At 36.9% G+C, this 24098-nt stretch overlaps 1 protein-coding gene across 1 annotated transcript in view; it reads right to left on the minus strand.

Moving 5' to 3' along the window:
• TCTN3 (tectonic family member 3) overlaps positions 1-18197 on the minus strand; it is a 30924-nt gene extending 12727 nt beyond the window's left edge. The window contains exons 1-13 of the mRNA XM_036886471.2: positions 17863-18197; positions 17569-17692; positions 17147-17265; positions 14022-14149; positions 13666-13774; positions 13462-13577; positions 12220-12255; positions 10871-10951; positions 9684-9809; positions 8582-8689; positions 7471-7565; positions 7047-7200; positions 3828-3965 (exon numbers count right to left, since the gene is read on the minus strand). Of these exons, the coding sequence (XP_036742366.2) occupies positions 3828-3965; positions 7047-7200; positions 7471-7565; positions 8582-8689; positions 9684-9809; positions 10871-10951; positions 12220-12255; positions 13462-13577; positions 13666-13774; positions 14022-14149; positions 17147-17265; positions 17569-17692; positions 17863-18109 (1581 nt within the window). The 5' untranslated portion in view covers positions 18110-18197. The remainder of the gene's footprint in view (positions 1-3827; positions 3966-7046; positions 7201-7470; positions 7566-8581; positions 8690-9683; positions 9810-10870; positions 10952-12219; positions 12256-13461; positions 13578-13665; positions 13775-14021; positions 14150-17146; positions 17266-17568; positions 17693-17862) is intronic.
• Positions 18198-24098: the final 5901 nt, after the last annotated feature.

Genomic DNA, 24098 nt, shown 5'->3' on the forward strand with positions numbered 1-24098 from the left:
CGCTAATCCAGCAAGTTCCTAGCTTTTTCTTTTGTAGCAGTTATTTTTTAAATCCATGTTGAATTATTCTTTGTTTAGTGTTCTTTATCTTTCCTAGTATACTGTCTGTTTAATAATGAGAATGTGGCTTGGTTTCAAGAAATCAATAAACCCCTTGAAACTATGTAAAAATGCATGTGTTTGTGCATTTTTCTAGTAAGTGAACAACTTTTAACAGATTCTCAGTGGGGTCCACAAAATTAAGAACCACTAAGACTGGCAGCTAGATCGACAGTTTTCCTAATACATTTTATTTGACTGAGGCATAAAGTACTGTCAACTTTCAATTATAATGAAGAAAAGGCACTTAACTAAATAAAACAATATAATTCACTTTGAAATGTAGAGATGTATTCTTCAATTTGAAGTGTTCTTCAAATTGCAAAAATTGTGACCCATCTGTGTTTAGCATTAAAAAAACCACAATAGAATAAACAATATCACAGAGTACATTGCATAAAGATATTGTTTTATAAAACTTTTACTTCAGGTTTATATATATGTTTCTTAACTTGGGTCATGATGTAAAATATATTTCTTACCATGGGTGATAGCCAACAAGGTTGAAAAACACTGCTCTAATGCCTGTTGATGTCTTTTGCGTTTTGCTTTAAACCTTCTTAATATGCTACTCCTATGGAAACTTGGAACTGAAAAAGTTATGATGATAAAAATGATAATATGATGAGTACTATTTACTGAATATTCACTATGTGGTAGGAAATGTGTTAAATGTTTTGCTTTTTTTTTTTTTTTGGGGTGAAAGGGTTATACCCAACTTTATTTCCACGTGGCAGGTCAGAGCGAGTCTGCATGCAGCAAGCCGGTCTAAATGTTTTGCTTTTATGATCTCATTTAATCTGCACAACCCTATAAAGTATTATTAATCTCCATTTTATAGATGAGAAAACTTAGATTTAAAGAAAATAATTTGATTTAGACCTAGGTCTGACTCAATGCACATACTCTTAATTACCACCCTAAACCACAGGTAATAGGTCTCTTAATTTAAAAAGGTCAATGATCCACTTAATGAAAAAGATGAATATTGTTAATTCAAAAAAAGGTTCAGAGCCTTGATCCTATAATGCAATGCTGTTCTTTTCACTCACTCATTGTTTTGCTTTGAATTGATTCAGAATATTTTGTAAAACTAGTTGTTTTCCCTAAAGACATATTTTTTTTAATTAAAAAAGAAGTTTATATTCAGACAGAAGACATGATGCATTTTATCATCAAACTTAAAGGTGCTTCTAAAGGCCCAATTAGTACAAAATTATAAGCAACAGAGGACCATGTAAATAAATCTTATTTACTTCATGGGCTTGTTGTAGGAGTTCAATACTTATTTAAAAATTTATAGAAGAATACTACCAGTACCTGTTACACAGTAAATGTTCAGTAAATGTTTAGCTATTATTATTATCACATAAGAAGACAGGGTTTTACTTAAATTCTTCCTGATTTTGTAGTGTATCCTTGTGAACCTTCCAAAAATTTTGCTACTGAGCTTTGTGAGAATTTAGTGTTTCTAAAGTTATGTCTACACAATGAAAAGTCATTTAGACATTCAGTTCAAAATTCACCTAACCATCTAGCAGCTTGACTTCAAGGTTCATAAACACAAATGCCTACCAGCCTTAGCAGATAACCTGGAATGAGAGAAGCAGGCTGGCTAAGGGTGGGTGGGTTCATATAACATAGGTTGTGTGAATGGGCCCCCATTTAAAAAGTGGAAACTACCATTCAGTGACAGGAGATTTAATGCCATGCAGGTGTATATGATTTTGATTGCCAGATTTTCAATAGTAGTCAGAAATCTGGATGTCAAGGTGAAATTTCCTCATTTTAAATGTTGGCACAGATTTGAAAAACAAAATTCTTCAGGGGCTAAACAAGTCTAAAGGCTAAACACAGACCACAGGCTGCTGGTTTGCCATCCAGCTTTAAGTTTATGCCAGACACAATAAGACACCCTAAGCCGAATGACACAGCCTAGGCAAAACCTTTATTAACTACAACCTTAGAAAGGCTGGTCAGTGGCATATGGAGAAGAATCTCAGCAGATACACCTTTAGCAAATGTAACTCCTCCCCTTTTTACTTTAGAAGTTTTGGAACATGTACACTAGCTTTCTCTGAATAGGTTCTTGTTATTCTGAGAAAAAAATTTCACAGGAAGTCCTGGGAGATAAGCCTGTATGGGTTAGGCAAGTGATTTAAAGTTAAGAACAAATAATCAGTATAAACAAATAAGGAAGAAGTGAGTATGTTTATGTGACTTCAGGAGAAAATTGCCATTCAAGATTGAAGGAGTAAAAAGAATCTGCAGTATACAGATGATAAAATTTTTATTTATTTCTTTATTATAGAAAGAAACATTCTGTGGTATGACACTACTGTCTTAAACTCCTTTTACAGAGACATGGCATCTTTGATCAAGGTGAGATCTCAAGTCAGCTCTTAAAGTGAAAATTTGTGTATAGTCAAATTACCTTTGCAAATCCTGTAAATCACCCTAAGGCAGATGATTTTGTATATCATGTACTACTGCTCCATAAGTTCAACACAGTTAATTTTTGGTCCATCATTGGAATAGATACTGTGTCTTCAGTTATGCATGAATGAAGCACAGCTGAAATTCTCAACTGTCAACCATTTAGGCCAGTTAGATATGAATGAAAAGTGTGATTTTGTAGAGGGGCAAACTAACCTAAGAGTTAGCCCGAGAAAAAGTAATGATTAAAATATCTAGAGAAGAAAGAGGCACTGGTCAGTTTCAGTGCTTAAGAAGATTAGAGATTCAGGAAAGTAAAAAGGACAGTCCTGTGGTTATTTTCCCAAACTACACAGGTACTCACAAACGGTTTAGAAAAATAAAACAAAAGATTTAATGCAGAATCTGTAACAGACTAAATGAGTCTTATAGAAATAGCTCTGTTTTATTCAGTAAAGCAACACAGAGAATGGAATGTTCTTATTAACACAGTTTCTTGTAGCCCAAGTTTTAAACCTGCTTACAGGGATAGACAGCTAAGGTGCTCATCCCTGCTGTGGAGAGCAGCTACAGGTATTTTATGCCTCACCTACCTGTAGCCTTTAGTTTCTTTCTTTTCTGGGATGTAAATGCAATGGCTTATAGGTAATAATTTCAACTGTTTTTAATTTTCATTAGAAATTAAGAAACTGGCATCAGTTCACCAAGACCTAATCATTTCTGTCTTTGAACTTCTAAAACTGAGGATTAGGTTCTAAAACGAAGGCAGATGCTAAAGCTGTCTTACGGCATATAATAAGCAACACATGCATTTTTACTACAGACTACGATTATTTTTTTAATGGAACACAATCAACCAAGAACTGATGACTACAGATTAGCCACAGCAGTAACTGTAAGAGCAACCAACAGGCTCAGAGACTCTGTTAAGTGTGCGACTGTCACACTGAATGTATACTGACAGAAAATGTTTTCTGTGGTTGAGTCAATCAGTATGGAAATACTGGTAAAATAATTTAGAAGAAACTGACCCATGCTAAAGTCTGAGTTCAGGAAATTAAAAAAAATAACTGGGGCAAAAATGGATAGAGATTGTATTCACTATGAAAACACACTAATTTCAATAACCAGACAGGGAGGAACGATATGAAAGTTAATTGTGTCAGCTCACTCTAACCAAACATTGGCTGGTGGCATAAACTGGCTCTCAGATGTTAAAAAATGATCTGGTCATCCAACGGTTGTTAGGACAATCTAAGCTTTGCAAGACTTAGTGGTCCTGTATGACTTACCGGTATGGACTGGCATTGGTACAGGAATCGGGCTCCTGCCACATGAGCTTGTGGGTTGGACTGGAGGCCTATATATGCCCACAATACCTGGATCTCCAGGGAAACTGGTAGGACACAGCAGGACATACAGTGTGTAGCCTGCAGAAGGATAGAGAAACATCTGCTTGAATTGTTGATGGTTGCCTGTAGTCAGTCACTACGCATTAAGTAGCCATTATTTCCTAAAAATTATACGTAACAGAGAAGGCAATGTGGCTTAGAGAAAGAACACAAAAGTTCACAACAGACCACATTATTGTCCTTGACCTTAAAAATATTAATATTACTAACAGAGATTAGTAAAATGTGAGCCTATGAACAATGGTTACAGAAGTGCTCAGTAAGTGGTGCACTGTCAGTGTTGTGGAATGCTAGAATTAAAAAACAGTCATTTCTGGCGAGGAAGGCTCCATGGAACTTGGATGAGTAACACATGACTGGAAGAAACAGTGATTAAAGGAAAATTCAGGTAAAGAGATGGCATATAAAAAGATGTGCAACCGGAACAGCACACAATGCCATGGAGGGACAGTCACTGATTAATCTAAATAATAGTTACTGAGTGTCTCGTAAGTGCCAGGCATATTTGAGGCACTGGCCTTGAGCAGACCACTTGACAAAAAAGGATTTGTATGCCGGGGCAGGGAAAGGTTAAGGAAGAAGACATTTCAGGGTTAGATCATAAATTTAAACCAAGTAGTTTGACTCTAGGAAGATTTATTACAAGATGCAACAAGGACTGATGGCAATGAGGACATCAATCAGGAGGTTACTGTAACTCAGCAGATGGTAACTATCCTCAACATGCTTTTCTACCTTCATATTCTTTTATAGTAACAGAGAATTCTTTTACAGTAAGGCACAGACATAGGCAATAACATGTATAAACAAGGAATAGGGGAAGACAGACCATATTTATGTTTAATTTATTAAGGAATTGTCAAACTGTTTCCCAAAGGGGGTGTACCATTTTGTAGTTACACCAACAATGTCTGAAGATTCCAATTTCTCCACATCCTTGCCAACACTTGTTATTTTCCATCTTTTAAACTACAGCCATCCTAGTGGGTGTGAGGTGGTATTTTCAGTGTAGTTTTGCATTTCCTTAATGGCTAATGATACTGAACATCTTTTCATGTGTTTGTTTCAAATACTCTTAAGCTCTTTTCATTTATTCTACATTAGGAATACTTTTCCATGTTGTCAAATATGCTTTGAAAATGTGGTTTAAAAATGTAAATAGTAGATTTAAGAATAACAATGAATAGTTCCACTATAATCTCAACCCTTGTCACTAACCATCCCATTCCTGTACTCAGCCATGTGTCACCCAAAACCATACTCCCTCAGTATAGCTATATTTGAAGTTTAAGAGAACTCAATTTAATTTCAGTTGCCCAAAGGCTGGATCAGGTACTTGTGCTTACTTATCCCCTTAAGTCTCCTAAATATTCAAGGAATAAATTCATAATAATGCTGAAAAAGGAAAATAATCTCTAAGAGGAAAGGGCTTTCAAAGTCTGAACCAACACCCAAAGATAAAACAAAACAGAAAGACTGATAAATTTCACAACATAAAAATTAATTTCTACATGGTAAAAAACACTATAGACAAAGTTAAAAGACAAATGACAAATGGGAAAAAATCTGCTAATCAAACCACAAAAGAGAGCCAATTTCTTAAATACACAAAGATTTCCTACAACTCATAAGACAAGTAATTCAATAAAAATGGGCAAGGGACATAAACAGATCATAGTGAAGAAAACACAAATTGCTCAAGTGAAGAAAACACAAATTGCTCAACTGTATTTCTAGATACTCAACCTTATTCATAGTAAGAGAAAAATAAAACTACACTGGAATGCTATTTTTTCACTTATCAGATGAACAAAGATTAAGAAGTTTGATAACCATGTTGATGAAGGTATGGAGTAATAAACAGTTTCACAGATGGATGTTGGGACTGTAAATTGGTACAACTGGTATGGAGAATAAATTGAAAGTACTAAAGCTTTACAATTATACCCTTTGATCTAGTAATTCTACTTCTAGGATTTATCTCATAGGTTTATTCTCACATGTAGGAAAAGGTGCCCAAATCAAAATGCTGTACTGTGTATAATAGTCAAAAACTGAAAACAACTTGAATGTCCACCAATAAGATTGGTTAAATAAATTATGCTTCATCCATACAATGGAACACTATGCAACTATATTATGCAAAGGATAAAGAAGCTGATCGGGTACTGATATGGAAGAAACTTTAAGATCAAGTGAAAAAAGCAAGAGGCAGAGCAGTGTTAATGATGTTAGTCATTCGGATAACAGAATCTAAGTATTTACTTGTGGGAGTGTGCAATTATCTCTGGAAGGAAGAAACAAGTAACTTTGGTTGTCTCTGTGGAAGGGAAGAGCTGTCTGGGAGAGATTTTCATTTTGTACATTTTGAATTTTGAGTCAAGTAAATGTATTACTTATACAGAAAAATGAAGTTTTAAACTTTAAATGAAAAGAAATAAAATTAAAGGTACAGTCAACTTAAGTGAGGAGGGGGTAGGCAAAAGAGGAAGAAGATAGACTAGCACGGCAGATTTCCTTATTTCACTTAGACTGGAGTCAAGAGATACACCTGCTATGCAATGATCTAGTGGGCCACCAGAAAAAGTAAAAACAGAAACAGCTAACAAGGTTACTTCTGGGGTGGGGGGTGGGGGGGGTGTTGAGGTTTTTACTTTTCATTTCATACCAGTCTACCTGGTTTTAATTTTTAACCTGCTAATGTGTTTTTATTAAATGAAAACATTAAAATGTAAATTTTGGTAACAGAACAATTTCAACCCCAAAGAATCTGTGCTGACTAAATACTCAAGGATATAAGAGAGCATTTGAAATATGTATGATATATGTTTATTTTTCTTTTATTACGAGTAAAGTTGATTTTGAACCACAGAGCAATCTCTTGATTTCCTACCTTCAAATTTTTCTCCAAGTAAGGAAAAGAAGTTAGGTATAAACCTAATCTGAAATAATAACTTCAATTGGGCATGATTTCTTGTATTCTTCCTTTTAGACAACTATGTCATCTATAGAACAGGGCTGGTTTTAATTTTAATATCCCTAATTTACAAACAAAAAAGGAAAGTGAGTCTTGGTCAGACTGTGAGTTTCTGTCCTTACTGAAACACTGCAGTTCCTGCTGAGGAGCTTGGTCCACGCTCCCTTCTGGGCTGGAGCGGCATTACCAAACACGGCGACATACTCTGGTCTGGGCCTTCCATGAAGAATCTGATAAATCTCCTGCTGTAAGTGGCTGCAGTCCGTCTCTTTCAGCCTGAAATTAAATACCATGGAAGTGGAGTCTAATGCTAAATAATAATGTAACCATATAAAAATATTAATTCAAACATTTGAAATAATATTATAAAACAGAAGAATTCCTTAGTAGGTATAAGGGACTGTCAGTAATATTAAAATTATTTAGATTGTAAGACTATTCCAAGTATTCTCTCAACTCTGATTCAAGATATAACAGTAGCCATATCGATATATTCTCTACAGACAGAGACAGACTGTGGGAAATAATGTGGAAGCAAAGAATTACCTGAGTTTGCATCCAGATATTGCATTCACTCCAAATTGTATTTCGTGTCTCTTAGCAGAACAAGTTCCATCACCCTGGCTCTGCAAGAGGGTCATCTGAGGTAGGAAGCAATGGTTAAGGAGATCATAACAGAAAAAGAAAGAGGCAGACTGGAATATCTATGCTCTTGTTTCCTTAACACCATTTACATATTTTATTAATATCATGATATCGTCAAGTCAAAAACTTGTGTTTTTCCTTCAGTAATTAAAAAATGCATAGAGACAATTACTGTTCTTCCAAAAATGGTTAACCACACACTAGTATATATCTCATTAAAACAAACAAAAATCAGACATTATCTTTACCTTTGGCCAGTCTAAACATAAATTTTAAAGGCTTTGGTAGCATCAACATTTGAGAACATAACTGATTAATGGGTGGGTAAAGGAAGTCTTGAATACCTAAAAAATAGGGGGACCAGATGAATGGATAAAGAAGATGTGGTACATATACACAATGGAATATTATTCAGCCATAAGAAGAAAACAAATCCTACCTTCTGCAGCAACATGGACGGAGCTAGAGGGTATTATGCTCAGTGAAATAAGCCAGGCTGAGAAAGACAAGTACCAAATGATTTCACTCATATGTGGAGTATAAGAACAAAGAAAAACTGAAGGAACAAAACAGCAGCAGAATCATAGAACCCAAGAATGGACTAATGGTTACCAAAGGGAAAGGGACTGGGGAGGATGGGTGGGAAGGGAGGGATAAGGGCAGGGAAAAAGAAAGGGGGCCTTACGATTAGCATGTATAATGTGGGGGGTGCATAGGGAGGGGTGTGCAACACAGAGAAGACAAGTAGTGAGTCTACAGCATCTTACTATGCTGATGGACAGTGACTGTAATGGGGTTTGTGGTGGGGGGACTTGGTGAAGGGGAGAGCTAGTAACCATAATGTTCTTCAGGTAATTGTAGATTAATGATAATAAAATGAATTAAAAAAATAATAAAAGTCAAAGGCAGAAAAAAAAAATAGGGGGACCTCAGAACTGGAAAATACCAAAAGATCCACAGGGCAGCTTTACTCATTAGGCTGCAACAGACCACCCAGCTCCAAAAAGGATACTGAGTGACTTGTATCACCTGTTAGAGCCAAGAGTGGCTTCCCAACAAGATAGCCAGGATTCCCACTTCTAGGACCAGTGAGAGAGGCAGCTGTGCTCTGTTGAAAAGCCTGCAGAAACAGGGAAGAGAAGTTACTCATTAAGAAAGTATGTTCTTGCATCTTCCACTGCCTGGCTTCACACCCTTCTTTAAGGAGCAGTAAGCTAGCTGCACCGAGCAATCTGCTACTTTCCACAGTGTAGCATTTTGCAGGAATTTCTACTCCAATGTCTTACTTTTTTTTAATCACTAATACAAATCCTGAGTGATCTGAATATTGAAATTCACTACATGCTACTTCTACCAAGGATTATAGCCAAGAATCTATCAACCCTGTTTCTCAAAAATTACTATTAATTTGGGGCTATATTCAGACTGACTGAAATGAGAGGAATTTAAATGTAATTTAGAAACATATTTTAATTAAGTATAGTTATGCCAGAGATGAACTCTGAAACACATGAGACTTGGTTGATCACTGAGGGCGGAGTTGTGAAAAAAAATCTGACTCTGCTAGGTGAAAAAGAAAACATAGAAGAAAGCGTTCTTGGTGAACAAGACTGGAAATTTAGATTAACTGAGAAATGAATAAAACACTGACTACCATCACATTATATTTTTACATGTTCATAAATACACATAGGCAAAAATTCATGCTCACTGTAAGCATGTAAGCTCAAATAGTACAGAAATAGAGTAAAAGAAGAAAAAAAAAACCCACAAAACCCACTGAATGCCCAGACAGAAATATGAGAAAAGCTAATCAAAGAATTTCTGTGGGATGTTAGCTAAACTTATGAAAGTGGCTATTTATAAAACCAGTTTGGGTTTGAGATTGAAGTCTTGCTTTGTTGGGGGCCAGATAGAGAATCAGAGAAAATGTTAAAAAACACTGTTGAATTCCCATCACTTGTAGTTAATGATGGAATATTAAATGCTGAAGCCACAACTGACAGATTGAAATAGGCCTTCATTATTCTATTTAGCATGTGTGACAGAAGCGGAGGCACTATTTCTAACCCGACATTTCTTCCCCTCGCAATCCCTGACAGAAGGGCCCTCACCTTGAAGCGCATGATGAACTGTTGCTGTAAGGAAGTGCCTGGCTCAACAGTCAGGTTGGTTTGTCCAAAACTGACAGAAACTTTCTGGATTCCAAAAGTTCCATTGGTCTCTACCTCATAGATGACCTGAAATACAAAAGGAGAATCAATTAAGACAATATAGTGGGCCAATTATGGTTAGGACAGAAGATTTTCTGTCTTTAAGGGTTTTGTTATAACTGAATAAGGGTACACAGCACAGTATACTATAGCTAAACATAGGGTACTGTATATTTGAAAGTTGCTAAGAGTATAGATTTTTAAAGTTCTCATTGCAAGAAAAAAATTTTGTAACTGTAGGGCAACGGATGTTAAACTTGTGATAATCATTTCATCTTACATACATTTATCAAATCATTATGTTGTACACTTAAAATATGTTATATGTCAATTATATCTTCATAAAAAAACTGTTGAGGGAGACTAAATAATCTTAAAAATGCCAAACATACATACCATGAAAAGATAACACTGACTTCATATTATGTCTACACATGAAAAAAGAGACTGGATAGAACTATTAGAAAGGGTTCACAGGAAAGGTAAGTTTACATTAAAAATTAAAAAGGAAGGAAGATAAGTTTTGATTGTGCTCAGAGGAAGGTGAGTAGGGGCAGATGTGAGTGTGGAATGGAAGCCTGGCTTACTTGGCTCTCCCAATGTCTGAGGATGAATAAAGATAGTAGCTGGAAATGGAAGTCATTAAGCAAGTGAAGGTAACCTTAGGTTTCTGAGCATAGTCTTTAAAATGGTGTTTTGTTTTGTTTTTTTACTCCTGTAGGTTGATTAGAAGTGAGAGAACAGAGGAAAATAAGTTGACTAGTCTATTTCAGATTTTAAGATGATACTGACTTTGTCAAAGAAGAAGATGTGGTAAGAACTGTACAAACACCATGTGGGCAAAAAAAAGAGGAGTGAGAAATAATCTTATTGTTCTGGATATGAAAAACCAGAGGATGAAAGCAATGGAAACAAATGACTGAAATATGGTATGGTGGAAGGTGATGGACTCAATTCTTGACATGTTAAGTTTCAGGTAATGCACAGTAAGTCATATGGGGTTGGTTGGGTACTTAATGGATGATGAGGCCCTGCTGATAATGCTGATCAACATACACCAGTTCAGAATCTGAGGTCAGCATCCCTACCTGGGAAACAACATTCTGACAAGTGTTTTCAGCCAACAGAGGAGAACCAGCCTGTGAGACAAGTGTTACAGGAACCTGGAGCTAGCAAGGGAAAGAGGCAAATAACTCAAATTGAAAGCAGCATTTTCTCTTCCAACTATGTATCATGCTGAATTGAGTATAATCATTTTTAAAAAAATTTTGGTATCATTAATCTACAATTACATGAAGAACATTATGTTTACTAGGGTCTTCCCTTCACCAAGTCCCCCCTACATACCCCTTCACAGTCACTGTCCATCTGCATAGTAAGATGCTATAAAATCACTACTTTTCTCTGTGTTGCACAGCCCTCCCCGTGCTCCCCACACACTATACATGCTAATCATAATGCCCTCTTTCTTTTTCCCCGCACTTATCCCTCCCTTCCTACCCATCCTCCCCAGTCCCTTTCCCTTTGGTAACTGTTAGTCCATTCTTGGGTTCTGTGATTCTGCTGCTGTTTTGTTCCTTCAGTTTTCCTTTGTTCTTATACTCCACATGTGAGTGAAATAATTTGGTACTTGTCTTTCTCCACCTGGCTTATTTCACTGAGCATAATACCCTCTAGCTCCATCCATGTTGTTGCAAATGGTAGGATTTGTTTTCTTCTTATGGCTGAGTAATATTCCATTGTGTGTATGTACCACATCTTCTTTATCCATTCATCTACTGAAGGACAATTAGGATGCTTCCATATCTTGGCTATTGTAAATAGTGCAGCGATAAACATAGGGGTGCATCTATCTTTTTCAAACTGGAGTGCTGCATTCTTAGGGTAAATTCCTAGAAGTGGAATTCCTGGGTCAAATGGTATTTCTACTTTAAGTATAATCATTTTTAACCATTATCTTTTTCTCTCCTTCCATTGCCAGCCTACAACTGAGGTTCAGAAATCATTCTAAATCAATCAGCACTTCTCAAAACATATTTCTCAGAACATTAATTCTATCAGATATAAAATAAAGGTTCCATAATCACTTAAGTTTTAGGAACACCATATTTAATATCCCCACTTACAGATTAACAAGGCCTTATAGCATATTCTAGCATATTAAGGACTCCAAGAAGTACACCTTAGCTATAGTGCTTAACTTTATTTAACTCAATGTTTCCCAAACTTACCTCACACCTTATGAATTCTTGTTTCATATGATTGTTATTAGTCACAGAACACACATGGGAAAACACTGTTTTAGATTCACAATTAACAGTCTGATCTATCATACATACAATTTCTTTCACCACTACAATCTGGACTCAAATTGCCTCAGATAAATGCAAAGGGACCAAATATTCCCTTTCCTTTTTCCTGATAAACAGCATCATACCTTTATATTCTGCAGATCAGTCATACTTCTTGGAACCTAGAATAAGAGAACAGCAAGAACATGAGTGTGCATATACTTAAGGGAAAATCTCCAGGAGCTTATGGTTTTACATTTGGAGGTAAAAAAAAAATCAACACATTAGATGGTAGGAATGCACATGGGTGCAGCCACTATGGAAAGCAGTATGGCAACTTCTCAAAAAACTAAAAATAGAAATGCCATGTGACCCAGTAATCCACTTACAGGAATTTACCTCAAGGATACAAAATCACTAAGTTGAAAAGTTCTCCCCACCCCTGTTTATTGCAGCATTATTTACAATAGCTGAGATAGGGAAGCAACCTAAGTGTCCATTGATAGATGAATTGATAAGGAAGATACAGTACATAGACACAGAGGAATAATACTCAGCCATAAAAAAGAAATGCAATCTTGCCATTTGTGACAATATGGATAGTGGACCTAGAGAGTTTTATGCTAAGTGAAATAACTCAGAGAAAGACAAATACCATATGATTTCACTTATATGTGACATCTAAAAACAAAACAGAAATAGACTCATAAACACAGGGAACAGACTGGTGGCTGCCATAGGAAGCAAGGTGAGGGAAAGGGCGGTGAAGGAGATAAAGAGGTAAAAAACTTCCAATTATAAAATAAATTATTCACAGGGAATGAAAGTACAGAATAGGGAATACAGTCAATAATATTTTAATATCTTTGTTGACAGAAGGTAACATTTATTGTGGTGAGCATTTAGTAATGCATATAATCATTGAATCACTATGTTGTACACCCGAAACCAATATAATATTGTGTATCACCTATTTTCAATAAAAAAAGTTGCTTAACCTCAAAAAAAATTCACATATTAGAATGTTCACTTCCTCTCTTCTACTTGACTCTTCTTTATACTGAAATGCTGAAAGGAAAGTGGAGGGGAGGTTGAATGGTCTGTGATGTCCACTGACTCTGAGTAGACCTCTACTGAAGAGCAGAATCAAGAGGTTTTGGTGACAGTGAGATGTCACCCCCTCCCACCCTGCCAAGCCCATCCCACTGGCCAGGAGGGTGAGAATCTCTCACCCTGGCTATTCAGATGACAGGGTTTCCAGGCCCTCTGCCTCTCACTTGGCTATTGGGCATTCTGACTTCCAGTTCTGTGCTTTCTCCATAACCGAACACTGGGAAGCATGTTGACATTAAACCAGTGGTGACAGTGGGGAAAGAAAGGACACCCACCTTCAAGACTGTGAAGTTATAGTAAGAGGCAGCATTAAGGGCTGGGTCCGAGGTGCAGCTATTTGCTAGGTTCTTGAAGAAACGAGCACAGGTTGTACTTTTACTCTCTAGGAAACCTTAGAACACAAGGAATTAAGGAAGTGGTAAATGAGAAAGCCTATTTTAAATTGGACAAAAAGGTTGGCACTTCTGCTCGGGACTCACCTGCAGGATTGCTCTCAGCACAGAGTCCCCCAGCTCCAACTCCTGCAGGCTGCATCAGAAAGCTTATCACAGACCACTTGGGGAAGTAAGTAAAAATGGGATCCCCAGCCTATACAAAATACAGCAGAAATTTATTCATAGTGAGATTGGACTGAAATCCACCAGAAAAGAAAAAGTAGAAACAAAAACTGACTCAACAGTTTTGTTAATGTGGACAACACTCCAAAAGCCTTTCAAAAGATCTGATGACAGTTTACCTATTTACAGTGGTGTACCTCAAAGATACCTGGTCAATTGTCAGCTACGAGGGAAAAACCAAACCAAACAATCCCAACCCAATCCAATCCCTGGCTCACCCTGTAAAAAGGCTGCGGCGACTGGGTTTGGAATGTTGAAGTGAATGATTCACCTCCAAATTCTGTAGCCAGGGCCTGGAAGTTGGTTGCATTGACCTTTTGGAGTTTCTGGAAATAGTTTAATTTTGCTAAAATATTTTTTAAAAGGGGTTTAGATAAAAGAAAAACATTAAAAAATATCTGGCATATCAAGTAACTAATTTTTAAAGATATTGTTATTGAACATGATATATACACAATAAAATAAGCAAATACACCAATCTTAGGTATAAATTCAAAAGAACTTTTACAAATTTATATACAATTACTACTACTCAGATTGAGTTATAGAACGTTTTCCCAGAAGATTCCCAATCAGTACTCCATCTTCAGAGATATGACTTTGATTTCTATCACCTTCTAATTTACTTATAATCTGTTAAATGAATTATTGTTTTAGTATTAAAATCTGAGATAAGAACGTGGCCAATGAATGCCAGTCATTTCCAGTTTCTAATGCCAGGAATGTGTAAGATTAGCAATTTGTGATGAAAATGGGAGGCTCCTATACCAGATGAGTCTCTAGTGCAATAAAATGGTGTTTTCTTTGGAACATGGCAAAGTTGGTGGTGATATTTGATTTTTCCTCTCCAAATCTTTGTTTCCTCTAAACTTCAATGGCCAGTCCTAATAATGTTTCTATCTCTCAAGTATATGGACTTTCATGTTTTATTCCTTTCACCTTATAATTTCTACATTCAAAATTTCAGACATCGTAAAGGGGTATTTTCTGTAACAACTCTATAATTTATATTCTAACATTGTATAAATCTATCCAAGCTCCTGCAGCCATCAACTTACAGCACTTCAGAACTCGGACAGAGATGTAGGAAAAGGCCTCTGGCGTTGACCCCTATTCAGAGGGTGGCTGGTGATGGACAACTCTGCTTTGCCACCCAAGTCTTTTGCTAATTTGGAAAATGAATGTAACAGAAAATGCCCCATGCTAATAAGTCCTTTCATTCTGCATATAATTATGGTCATTTGGCAGATTCAAAAGGTATCAAGATCTGCATCAGGACTCCACATTACAAAAGCTGAACTTTATCCTCTGCAATCACAAAGTCATATTAATTATTTGACATTTCATCTTTCTGAAAGAGTATGAAATGAACACAATTCTCAATTCTGGGGACTTTCAGACTACTCACTCTCTTCATATCTCCGAGATCTTTGCTACTCAAACTGTGGTGCACAGACAGGCAGCCCTTGCATCACCTGGCAGCCTGTCAGAAACTCAGACTCTAAAGTCACTCCCCAGACCTACTGAGTCAGAACCTGCATGTTCACAAGTGCGTCAGGTAATGTGCACGTCTGTTAAGAGTTTTAAAAGCACCGCTCTGGAACACATGATGCTGATGTTGCTGGTCTGCAGACCACTTTCTTCTGTTCTGAGGTCTTCAAACTTTAAAGCTTCCAGGAACTATTTAACATTTCTTTCAGAACTCATACCCTGAAAAACCACATGGAAGAAATACTTACCTCATGTGAAATGTAGTTATTTCTATCCTTTTAGATGAAAGAAAAGCTAAAATAAGCTGAGAAAGGAGGTGAGATGGCAAATTCATCTGGCTATTTTTTCATGGCTTAAAAGAGTATGGGAAAGCTAACATTTTGCCTCTCACTTTAGCACAGGGATATTGGTGGTAAGCAGGGATGCTGCAGATAAGGAGCATATAGGCTAAGGATAATAGAATTTTTGCCTAAACTTCTGCAATCATACATGGTGAATATTACACCTAACAGAACTTAAAGGTATTTAGACTTAGACGGATTCAATTTCAGATGTGGAAGAAAGTCTAGTGACTATCTGGCCTGATCCCATCAGAAAATCTGGATCCTGAGAGGTAAATGAACAGCAACAGACCACAGAGCCATCTGGCAGAGCCAGGAATAGATCAAAGATCTCCCGATTCCTGGTCTAGGGCTCTTCCCATTTCATCATGCTGTATAGACTTTTGATCATTATCAGCAAATACTAAGCACTGTGGGCAAACAAAGATATAGTCCATCTTCTCTAGGTGCTGACAATTTATCTGGGGAGACATAATGTTCATATAAACTGATAATAATTCAAAATATCCTATAGTGTTCAAGAGAGTAACTCAGGTGTTGTTGGCGAAGTTCAGAACCACTGATCCAAAAGCAGTGGCAGGATGGTTTGGGAGGCAAGGCGGGGAGCAAAGGCAGGGAGCACCAATTAGACACTATTGCAATAGGGCTGGAGCTAGAAGGCAGTGGAAGATTTGGAAAGGATAGGGTAGCCATTGTGAGTCCCCCCAGACCAAAAATGGGTGTTTCATGAAACAAATACAGTTTGGAGATTCTTTTCTAACAGTCAGATGAAATCAGGATGAGTTGAAGTTTAGGGTGTAAGGGACATTTAAGTCTGTTTTGTGTGGAACATATTTTGCTTCTTAGAAGGAAAAAAAAAAGATAAATTAGCTTCATATCTTTAGAAATGTTATAGCTCTCACTGGCAAATTTCTAAGCCCATTAAAAAACCTTAATAATAACCACCTCACTTTTTTTTTTTTCTCTTCACAGTTATAGTGCACTTTCACATTCCGGGCTAGTGATATTCTCATTCTGCAGTTGAAGAAGTGAGACTGAAAATGCTAAGGGTAGCTGGTAAGTAAATGGCAGGGCTGAGATCCAAGTCTAATGATCTTTCTCCAATGCTATTGCCTCAGGGAATAAAAACAAGGTTGGTATAGACTCATTTGTCAAAGACATTGATTCTAGCATTATTTGGTGCCTCCTATATATCAGGCACTGAGTGCCTTCATGGAGATTGTAGCAAGTTGGGGAATACAGTCTGTCTGAAATTTTCTGAGCTGACAGAGATGACTGAAATAAAAATTCTGTATGGGTTTTCCGACCCATAACCAATAGGGCATAAGCTGAAAATGTTCACTAATATGAGAAAAAAATGGGGAAGGTGGAGATGTAGAAGGACAGGGAAATGATATTCAAAAGACAAAAAAAAAAAGTTTAAAAAGAAAGAAAAGGAATAAAAGGCCAGAGACAAAGCTAACTTTCAGCAAGTGTTAGGCAATAAGAACAGACAACATGTATTTACTCACGGTTGTTCACATGGACACAAAACTGCCTCACTCCACTTGTACCCATGAAGACTCTTGAAGGAAATGGGGAATTACTTCTGAAGATAAGAGAGTTGTCCACACACACCCAACTTGAAGCCCTGTGAGGAAACAGAATGGAGAATAAATACATTTAGAAGCAGAGATTTAGGTCCAAAGAAGAGTGCCTTGTGAATGTCAGTGAAATGCAAAAGAGAGGATTCCTCGGACAGCCACAGGACAACACAAAGGTCCTATGCTGTCGGGCAGCCCTGCTCTAGAGAATCCGAAGAGTAGCGTCACTAGCGGGAAAAACCAGAGGGGATGTGCGGTGGAAGGCAGGAGGGCTAACTCTTCCTATTTCTAAATATTACCTATTCTAGGGTCCCAGTCCCCTCTAGGATTCATGCGTTGCCGCAGCTCACCTCACGCTGCCTGGAAGACAGAAGGAGAAAACTGTCCTCGGATGGGGAAGATAGCAGTCTTTGTCGCAGCAGCAATTTATATCGCAGGTACCAGGAGTCAAGTCACAGATGCAGATCGGTAAGACTATGAAGGTACAACATAAATCAGAGAGAATGGGGGTGAGGATCCCCAAATTCTTCCAAGTGCGAATTTACCTCTTCCGACAACCCCACTTCTCGCTCTGTGGCAATTCATTTTGTTCACAGAATTTTAGATCTAAGTCAGTTGCTCCTTCCCACATCTTCTCCCCTCACCTGGGAAGAGGTCCACGGTCCTATTACCCGGGGCGGTAGGGGTCACGACAGTAGCAAAGATCCCAGGCACAGCCCCCGGAGATTCAGAACCCTCCGAGGAGGACTGAGGGGTCGCTCCCTGCGACCCTAGCCCCAGGTCCGAAGGGGTGGGCACTGCCTCTGACTGGGAGGAAGACGACTGAGGCCCGACGCCCTCGGGGACCATGAGGAGGAACAGCTGCAGAAGCACGAGCTGCGAGGTGCACATGGAGCCGCCGAGAGCCCCCCAAGAGCTTAACGTGCGTTTAGGGGATAGCCAGACGCGTACCTAGGGGGCGGGTGGGAGGAGTCGCAGTGTCTGACGTCATCCGTATGCCTCAATTCATTGGCTCATGGCAATGGCGGAGAGCTCTTCAGCCAATAGAAAGCGGCGTTGTTACAGCTCTTTCGGCATCTTTTCACAGGCTCCTCCTTAGGCCTGGCCCCGCACAGCTTCCGTCGCCTGGCAACCGCAAAACCGGCGAAGGAGCCCTTGCTCCTTCCCTCCGCTAGGTGACAGTACAAGTTCAGCGGACCTGAGCCCTTTCTAGAAAGATAACAATCTCAGGGAGAAAAATAAACCGGAGATAACGTACCTTAAAAATAAAATTCTCATCTAAATACTGTTTTTGAAACAGAAAAAAAAAATTTTTTTTGAGAGGGCATCTCTCATATTTATTGATCAAATGGTTGTTAACAACAATAAAATTCTGTATAGGGGACTCAATGCTCAATGCACAATCATTAATCAACCCCAAGCCTAATTCTCAACAGTCTCCAATCTTCTGAAGCATAACGAACAAGTTCTTACATGGTGAACAAGTTCTTACATAGTGAATAAGTTCTTACATGGTGAACAGTACAAGGGCAGTCATCACAGAAACTTTCGGTTTTGATCATGCATTATGAACTATAAACAATCAGGTCAAATATGAATATTCGTTTGATTTTTATACTTGATTTATATGTGAATCCCACATTTCTCCCTTATTATTATTTCTAATAAAATGCTGAAGTGGTAGGTAGATGCAAGATAAAGGTAGAAAACATAATTTAGTGCTGTAAGAGGGCAAATGTAGATGATCAGGTGTGTGTCTATAGACTATAGACTAAGTATTAATCCAGGCTAGACAAGGGCAACAAAACATCCACGGATGCAGAAGATTTCTCTCAGAACAGGGGGGGTGAGGTTCTAAGCCTCACCTCTGTTGATCCCCAATTTCTCACCTGATGGCCCCCCTGCGACTGTGCCTGTCTTAGGTTGTTCCTCCCTTGAGGAATCTTACCCATCTCTGGCTAACCAGTCATCTTCCGGGTCCACACAGGGAAATGTAAAGTTGGTAAGTGAGAGGGAAGCAATATTGTTTGAAAAGGTTAGCTTTTTACTTCTTTGCAGATTTATGCCCTGTGGCTTTTATGCCCAGCATTTGTCTTGAGGTATCTTTACCACTTGGAAGAATTATGATACTCGGTAATTTTGATATGAGGCACGAATTCTACTTAAGGGTCGTAATTAGGAAGGAAGAAGAAAAGCTATAGAAGTAGCAGATGGAAGAAAACATGGGAAGATTGATTATTTCTTTGACATATCTTCTTGTAGAGTAACATAAGCATGTATAGGTTTTAAACTACTAATTAAATTGCGCACACACATGAACATAATAGGAATACAGCTACATAACCAAAGCAGACCTACAATTACCAGCCATCTCCAATGAAACCAAGAAAACCAGTTAGGCACCCTAGGCATTTGTGAAAACTTATCAATGATATGATGGATATTGTCTAACTGAATTTGAATAGTTTGAGAAAAATCAGACAAATTACAACAACACATTCCTGGGAACTGTTCACGTCCCATATGTTCTTTTAACAGTAGATAGTCTTGAAACAGAAAAATTTTTTTTTGGAAACAGAAAAAAATTTTAATTTAAAACTTCAATACATGCATCAAATCATGAAACGTTGCAGAGTTACTAGAAAAAAATGAGAGAAGTGGGGTGAGAAATGGGGTAGGGAAATGTGAAAAGAGGGAAAGGGAGTAAAGAAAGGAGAGACAGATTTTCTGGGAGGTGAGAAAATAAGCTGCACGAACAGAAATGGCTAAGGGATAGAGAATAAAACTTGTTTGTTGCTATTATAATCACCACTTTTTGTAACCCTCTTTAGGAAGTTTTGTTTTTCCCAGGAGTGGTGTACCTCTTTGGATTCTCTAGAACAGCACTGTCCAAAAGAAATATCTACGATGTTGGTAATGTCCTATAGCTGCATTGCTCCATATGGCAGCCACGCTACATGTGGCTACTGCATACTTGAATGTGACTAGTATGACTAAGGAAGTGAATTTTAAATTTTTAATTAATTCAACGTGAAATGACAACGTGTGACTAGTAGTTGCCATATTGGACAGTTGATCACAACTCTTGGTGATCAAAATCTTGCTTCTGCTATACCCAGTGTTGTCCTCAATCTGCATAGTTATGACATCTGGGTTATTTCAGTAGCTTGGTATAGGGATATAACTGAAGATCTATTAAAGAGTTATCTAAAATCTAGTACATTTACCTAAATTCTAGCCAAGACGCCCTTTTTCAAGTGAATCACTTAGGCAGATATATTTGAGGATACCTGACCTTACATTATCTGACAAGGCATTTCTAATGTATTATTGTGACATCAGGAGCTAAATGTATCTCTGTGTTATAAATGTGCTTAAATTTTTATATGATTGTGTGATGGGCTGCTATAAAAGATACTATATTTGTTTTGGGGTATAAAACATTCATCTACTTTATTAATAATTTCAAAAAGAAAAGACCAAGTTCAGATTATTAAAGTTGTGTGTATTCACTAGAATGTAAACTCCACAAAACAGGGAGTTTTGTTTGTTTTGTTCACTGATATATGTCATGCCTGGAACAGTGCCTAGGACATACATTAAATATTTTTTACAAGATTATTTTGTTGAATTCTTTAGATTTAACTCTTAAAAATATTTAGAGCTTATATTATTTCAGGATTACATTTCTTTATATAAAATTTCTATTGTGCAACTAATTGGAGATTTTAGATTTTAAAAGTTTGGAATGTACTCACTAATTTTCAATCTATGGTATATCAATGATAAATTATTCCTAAATTTATTAGTGTTGGTAAAAGCATTTGTTGATTGAAGAACTTTATGGTTGAGTGTAGGGAAATAATATTTTAGGGTCTCCCTGAATTGCTTTTCTCAGTTTTGAAATTTTAGTACTTTATAAGTTTCTAGAATACTTTTAATCCCTATTTTTTGTTAGAGTTGAGCAAAAATATTATTCATATTATTGCTGTTCCATGTTTTCAGGAATCTAATACAAAAATCAATTCTTTTGAGACCTAATATTAAAATCTGAAAGATAATTTTGAGAAAGGAGAATGAAATGTATTCACATATGTCATGCAGATGCTAGTTTTAACATGAGGACCAAGTGCTAAATTGAAAGAGCTTAATATGACATCAGCTTAGAAGCAGAAATTTCCATATTAAATCGTATGATATTAGCAGCTGTCTGTGCTTGGTATTAAAGGAGTTTAATATGTGCTTAGAAATTTAGCTGAGACTGAATGAAAATGAAAATAAGTTTTAGCCTCTTCCCTCTCTCCAAAATCTCTAAAAATTATAGAAAAATTACATGAAAACACACAGTCATGTGCATCCATACACATACCTTGATATTGAGAAACCTGAAGGGGTGCTTTCAGTGGGCCAGACATGAGAACCCTGAAAAATAGAAGGCAGATGGGATTGCATTGAAAGTGGACATGCAAAAGTTATGTAATAGAGGCTAAATATAAAAGTGGGAGTAGCTTTTGGGGATCTTCTAATCACACAGAAAGAGGTTATTGGTATCACTAGGGCCCTTGGACAATTGTGCGCATTATTGATTAAGTCACCACTGTAGGAAGAGCCAGGTAGGCCAGCCTCTTAACCTTACTCCAAGTTGTGTGTGCTGTGGGTAGCAGAAGAATTTTCTCCTAAAAGGAGCAAAGTCCATGTAGGCATTTTTGCTGAAAAGCTCTGAATGGCTTTTGATGTCTGGGAGGAGGAGAGAGGTCACACATCTTGGAGACTGGGGTATAAAACATCCTCTTCTTGTCAAGGCACTACCTCTTCTTGTCAAGCTGCATATCCAACAGTCCCTCCTCTCCAGATCCTGGAAGCAGAATACAAAGAGAAAAATCTACAAAAAGCATAGGTTAAAAAGACATATTACCTTTAAAAGAACAACAGTAAGACTCACAACTGACTTTTTAATAGAAGTAAGGAAAGCTATAAAAAGTGGAATGTCTTAAAAGAAGGTAACCTAGAAATCTATACCCAGCAAAATATCCTTCAAAACTGAAGATAAGGCAAAAATGTGTTTAAAAAGTAAAAACAGAGAAAAAAATCACCACCAACAGATCCACACAATGAATTGCTAAGTTATTCAGGCTACAGGAGAAATTATCCAGATGGATGCACAAAAGCAGGAATACATTAAGAGCAATGGAAAGGATAAATACAAGGTCAATATATAAAAATTGTATTCCTATACTATAGCAATAATAAATTAGAAAATTTAAAGTTTTAGATGATAAAATATATAATAACATGAAACATTAAATACCTGGGAATAAATCTAAAATAGTACAAGATCTCTACATATCAAACTAAATAATATTTCTGAGAGGAATGAAAGAAAACCTAAATAAATGGAGGGCTAACCAAATTGATGGTTAGGAAGACTTATTAATGAAAATATGTCGGTTCTTCCCAAATTGATCTGTAGATTCAGCTCACTCCATGTAAAAATTCCAGCATTTTTGGTAAAAATTGACAAGTCGATTTCAAATTTTATATGTAACTGCAAAAGGCCACAAATAGCCAAGAGAATCTTGAAGAAGAACAAAGTTGTAGGGCCTATACCTACTATGTATCACCTCTGATTATTAAGGTAAAATAATTAGTAGATAAAATGGTATAGCTTTGTCTCCAAGATAGACAAACAGACCAATAGAAAAGAATGGAGTCTAGAAACAAACTTATACATATATAGTCAATTGATTTATGACAAAAGCAATACTGCAGTGCAGTGAAGAAAGGGTGAAATAGTCAATAAATTATTGTGCTGGGTCAATTGGATATTCACATGGATAGCAGTATCTTGACTCCTAGCTACACATACCCAAACATCAATTTCACACAGACTGTAGACTTAGGTAAAACAATAAAGCTAATAGAAGATAACACGAGATAATACCTTCATGATCTTGGGGTAGGCAAATATTTCTTAAACCGGACAGGAAAAAATCACTGACCATAAAGAAAAAGATTGATAAAAGTGTATCTCATTAAAATCAATAACTTCTTTTAATGAAAAAGACACCATTTAAGAGAGTAAAAAGCTTCTCAATGTTTTTTTCCTTTTAAAAAAGTAAGCTATAGATACATGTTGTCATTTTCATCAACTGATACTTTTAATTTAAATTTAAATTTTGTGGTAAGTGTAGGTTCACATGAAGTTGTAGAACATAATACAGAGAGATCCTGTGTATCCTCTAAAGGTAACACCTTGCAAAATTATGGTACACACAACCAGAATATTGGCATTGATGCAGATGACACATCTGATTCAGATTTTCCCAGTTTTATGCATGTGTGCCCATCCATGTACCTAGTTGTATTTAATTTTTTCACATGTGTCTGCCACAGAGCAGTTCCATCATTAAAAAGTTCCTTCCTGTTGTCTTTCCACAACCATTCCCACTTTCTTTCTCCCATTTCCCCTCCCCAGGGGGCACTTTTTACACCATCATTAATAACCATGATTAAAATAACTATGATTTTAATGGTGGTTCACAAGCATTTATCCAAGCAAATCAAATAAATGGTGTCTATAGGTTTAACAGAAAAGGAGTTTAGTAGTTCTGGAGGAATTAGTTTCCTTGTTTATTAAGAGATGAATAATCAATGAATAGTTTAAACTAGACTTTAAACTAGAATTAAACTACAATCTCTGTGTTGGCACCTATTGATTATCTTTTTCATTCATTTGTGATCTTCCTGGTTATTGGTATGATTAATGATTTTTATTCAAAATCTGGACATTTTGGATATTATGTTATTCACACCTTCTGTTTTAGCTAGCTTACTCTGATACTGCTCTGGCAGTAGAAGGGTGGCCCTACCTCATCACTGC

This window comes from Manis pentadactyla, chromosome 8, assembly GCF_030020395.1.
Source record: "Manis pentadactyla isolate mManPen7 chromosome 8, mManPen7.hap1, whole genome shotgun sequence".
In the NCBI taxonomy this organism is placed as follows: domain Eukaryota; kingdom Metazoa; phylum Chordata; class Mammalia; order Pholidota; family Manidae; genus Manis; species Manis pentadactyla.